Source organism: Anastrepha obliqua, chromosome 1 (genome assembly GCF_027943255.1).
Source record: "Anastrepha obliqua isolate idAnaObli1 chromosome 1, idAnaObli1_1.0, whole genome shotgun sequence".
NCBI classification, from domain to species: domain Eukaryota; kingdom Metazoa; phylum Arthropoda; class Insecta; order Diptera; family Tephritidae; genus Anastrepha; species Anastrepha obliqua.
In genome coordinates this window covers 165,622,207-165,626,663 of record NC_072892.1, presented here as the reverse complement: position 1 = coordinate 165,626,663, position 4,457 = coordinate 165,622,207, and the positions used below count along the sequence as shown (strand labels likewise).

Genomic DNA, 4,457 nt, shown 5'->3' with positions numbered 1-4,457 from the left:
GGTCTACGCCTCCCATATGCTTGTTATAACAGCCAACAATAGCAGGTCTAGCTATATTTATGTACTTTTTTTGCTTACGACACCAGCGTTTGCATTCCGAAACTGGATTTTCAGCTATATAGTTTGATACCAGTTGAACGCTCTTGTTGTCGTACCAGCGGCAAGCAACTAAATTATATGTTGCTTCATATTTAAAATCATCTTAAATTATTTAAAATCTTTCATAAGTTCTTTTTCATCCGTAAGGCAACAGTTTTTCATCCGGTTGCTTCGTATTGTTGCTGCTGCTAATATATCTTTTTCCTTTAGCGCAATCATCAGGCTTATGGAAGCGAACCAATTATCAAAAAACAATGTATAATTTTTATTTGAGGGAACAGTTGAGGCTAAATGCAATACTATATCTGATGATATCCCTAGTCCAAAAGATGGGCATGTTCCTTCTCCTACGTAGAGAGCAAAACCATATACGATACATGAAACTCCAGCTCTCATAAACAGTTTAAAGCCCCACTTATTGGGCTTCCTTGGAAGGTATTGTTTCAAATTCTGACGTCCTTTATATTTAATCATTTGTTCGTCAATACTTTGGCATTTCTCCTGGTCTATTCTGTTACATTTTTCCTTAATTTTATTTAATAATGGTCGTATTTTATAGAGTTTATCAAAATTATGCGATCCGCGCTCCGGCTGTTGAGAATTATCATTTATGTGGAAAGATTCTTTGATTTTCGCAAAACGCGCTCTTGAAATAGTTTATTATCTGTTTTATTTCTAGATCTATAAGACCTTTTGGACGCATTTCCAAAAGAATAAAATACTTAATATTATTGCTACTATGGCCAAATGTTGCCTATAAGCAACATTGTGTTCGCGAAATTCCTGACATAAAACAAAAAACTTTATTTTAGTTTTGTAAATTTTATTTGATTTTCTTACCTGTTATTTATAATAAAATTCACTTTTTATAAAAAAATTCTTACGTATTACGTTTTTATTTAAATTTTTATAGAACGATTATTTTCACTTTCTTTTGCACACGTCAGCACACCAGCAAAAATAACAACAACTATAGAAACTACGCGTAGAAATATATAATGTTGCCTATAAGCAACATTTGACATTAAAGGGTTAAGTAAAATTTGTACTATATACGTACTATATACGGAATTTATTTGCAGCTACCCTTTTATGCGTGTCAACGAACCAAAAACATCAAACCCCATTGTTATCTTTTTGCTGGTGCTGAAATTATTGTAAAAGGACCATTTCATATTGGGTAAAAACTGCGGAAAATCTTTGGAGTTGAGCGTAAAGCTACGCAGATGATACTGAACGTCCTGCAATTAAATTAAGAATTATAGCAGCCGCGAACTATTAAGTGTCAATGCCCAATACTCACTTTTTCCAGTGGACATTGTAGCGGAAAGTTCGTCACTCTATGTATCTCATCGAGGATTAGGCGAAAGAGATAAAAATCGAAACGTTGACTCAACGCCTGACAGATGTCCACTTCAAGCTCGTGAAATTTGTGAGTGAAGCCATTATGTTCGAACACAATTGCATTTTTGCACTTGACATTGTTGATTTGCCGGGTCAGTGTGAGGTCGGCGTCCAACACCATTTCTTTGGTTATGTTGTCTCTTCGCAAGGAGCAATTCAGTGATTTTATTGAACTCTCATCGTAAATTCGACATTCGACACGCTGCAGCTGCAATGAAAGTTTGTGCTGGAGAAATTTCATTAATTATGTAATATTTTATTTATTTCTTTCTTTCTTTAATTCTTCTTCAACATTTTTCCACAATTTGGTTTTGAATTTGTGAGACTTACTCCTCTGGAGTTTTGAGTCACGTGCACTTTCGAAAGTAGAATGACAATAGTTTGTATCAAAAGGCCTCCAAATAACCGGAACCGCATATTAATAATAAAAATAAAAATATTTACTTGGGAGGCTTTAATTCACACAACACCACTGGTCAAACAATCAACCACTAACTAACTGATTAACCACTGGCGTTTTGAGAATTTAACCAGGGATATGCGTAAAGTAATTACATTTTAATTATTACATTCTAATATTATTGATAATCTCAAATTATGTAAATTATGATTTATCTATTTTCGAAAACTACTGAAATGAAAAGGGCTTTGGAAAATTCTATGTACACATTTTTATTATTTAAGGTATTATATTAACCCTATTAACCCTTAACTATGGACGTCCGATTATGGCAACGTTGTGAGAAAGTATCGGCAATTTTTACCGGTCAAGTAAATAAATTATTTTCCAAGGTGGTTGCTGCCGCCCATCTCTTTGCCCATATAAAAGAGCATTTGTTACATAGATATAGTAAGATGCTCAACACCCTGAAGCAATTAGAGCAGATCACGAATTCGGAGAAGAATGTAAAAAGGAAACTAGCGGTGACTAATTTGTGGCTGTGTTAGCCGCTTTATGCTGCTGATGAAATTCATTCGATTTTGGATATCAAGGCCTGCTATGTCAGCAGGCGTAAGAAAGAAGTGAGAACCAAGATGCTTAAAACTTAGTCGCGCGAGAGCGGGTTTGTTAATCAGCAGGTGCTGAGGTGATTCCGTCTCATCCTCCGTACAGTTGCCACAAAAAGGACTTGAAGTAATTCCGAGCCCGTAGGCGAACGCCGTAGCTGAATGGGTTGATGCTTGACTACCATTCGGAACTAAGTGAGAATGTAGGTTCGAATCTCGGTGAAACTACAAAAAGAAGAAAAAATATTCCAAAAACGGTCGCTCCTCGGCAGCCAATGGCAAACCTCCGAGTGTATTTCTGCCATGAAAAAGCTCCTCATAAAAATATCTGCCGTTCGGAGTCTGCTTGAAACTGTAGGTCCCTCCATGTGTGGAACAACATCAAGACATATGCCACAAATAGGACGAGGACCTCTACAAAAAATTATTCGCGAAATATAACGGAACTATTTATATTTTCTTTGATATATTGTGCATTCAACAAGTGATTTCAGTCGCGGATAGAAGCACGTGTTGTTAAAAAATAAAATGGAATCTTCGACCGCGTATAAGAGGCATATTTTGTATTTTTTGTATAAAAGTGGTAAAAGTGCACCAACTGCTGCTGCAGAAATAAACACTGTTCACGGAGAGGATATCGTGAGTGTAAGGACTACGCAAAAGTGGTTTTCAAAATTCCGAAGTGGTAACTGCGACGTGGAGGATGCCCCACGCGCTGGTCGTCCTGAAGTCTTTAACTCCGACGCCTTGCTCGAACTCGTGGAAGCTGAGCCAAATATGACAGTCGATATGATAGCTCAGAGGTAAAATTCATCGCATAGAGCAGTTCACAGGTCAATGGTACAGTTGGGAAAGGTTTCAAAGCTGGGAAAATGGGTTCCGCATAGACTTTCCGTCGCCAACCTTCAGCAGAGAGTGAATGTGTGTTCTCAGCTGCTGCAACTGCTTGAAAATGAAAGTTTTTTGAACCGTATCGTTACTGGTGATGAAAAATGGGTCCTTTACCATAATCCTGTTCGCAAACGCCAATGGTTAGATAAAGATGAAACACCAGAACCGACCCCTATAGATGGCCTTCAACCCAAGAAGATTATCCTGTCTAATTGGTGCGATATGGCCGGTATTTTTTATTATGAACTTCTGGAACCAAACCACACGATAACTGCTGTTTATCATTCCCATCAGCTATCAAACATAAATAAGGCACTTAACAAAAATCCACCGTCTTTAGTGAATAGACGCAAAGTTTTGTTTCACCTCGACATCGTAAGACGTCGTACCGCAAGACTTATTTAAAGTACGAAACTTATTCCTGTGGAGGAAAAAAAATCATAATAGCGGGTTTCGTGAGTTAACTTGAACTTCTTAAAAAACTTATTTCTCAAATTTTTATGATGTTTAGGCTCTTTCGTGCACCAAGGAATCTTATAATTTACACGCTTAAAAATTGGAACATGTTGAGAACATATATATTAATATATCAAGGACTAAAGTTTTATATAATTATATCAAAGCATTCAGCAACTTCAATGTTGCCTAGAGATACTTCCCAATCAATTTCACGTAAGGCATTATCAAGAGTTTGGAAATCACAATTGGGAAAATTAAAGGGAGGACGAGCACTATCGGGCCTGGATTCAAAAAATTCTAAAAATTGTAAGTCTAGCTTTAAAGGAATATGGTGAACGTTGATCGGCGATATAGAAGAAAGAGGTTGCGATAGAACAGAACTAATGTTGTCGCTTATAAAAATCAAATCTAGTAAACGATTCATACTATTAGTTAACCCATTAATCTAAGTTAGACCCATGCCCAGTAAATTATCAATAAAAAAAGATTCAGTAGGACTATTGACGTTTGAAGGCGTTAGATATACGTTATTGTCTAAATATACCCAATTTATATTGCTTAAGTTAAAATCCCCTAAGACACATAATATTTGAATG

General features: G+C 36.4%; 1 protein-coding gene across 1 annotated transcript; it reads right to left on the bottom strand.

Annotated features, from left to right (window-relative positions):
- Positions 1 to 1,181: 1,181 nt before the first annotated feature.
- LOC129238353 (uncharacterized) lies at positions 1,182 to 1,844 on the bottom strand. Its single transcript, XM_054873383.1, has 2 exons — positions 1,403 to 1,844; positions 1,182 to 1,340 (listed from the first exon to the last, which is right to left on the bottom strand). The coding sequence occupies exons 1-2, from the start codon at positions 1,742 to 1,744 to the stop codon at positions 1,182 to 1,184; spliced, it is 501 nt and encodes a 166-aa protein (XP_054729358.1). The 5' UTR covers positions 1,745 to 1,844.
- Between the last annotated feature and the right edge of the window lie 2,613 nt (positions 1,845 to 4,457).

Coding starts and splice junctions, on each gene's coding strand:
- LOC129238353 (XM_054873383.1), bottom strand. CDS start 1,744: ATGAAATTTCTCCAGCACAAACTTTCATTGCAGCTGCAGCGTGTCGAA. Junction 1,341..1,402: donor TACAATGTCCACTGGAAAAA/GTGAGTATTGGG, acceptor ATTTAATTGCAG/GACGTTCAGTATCATCTGCG.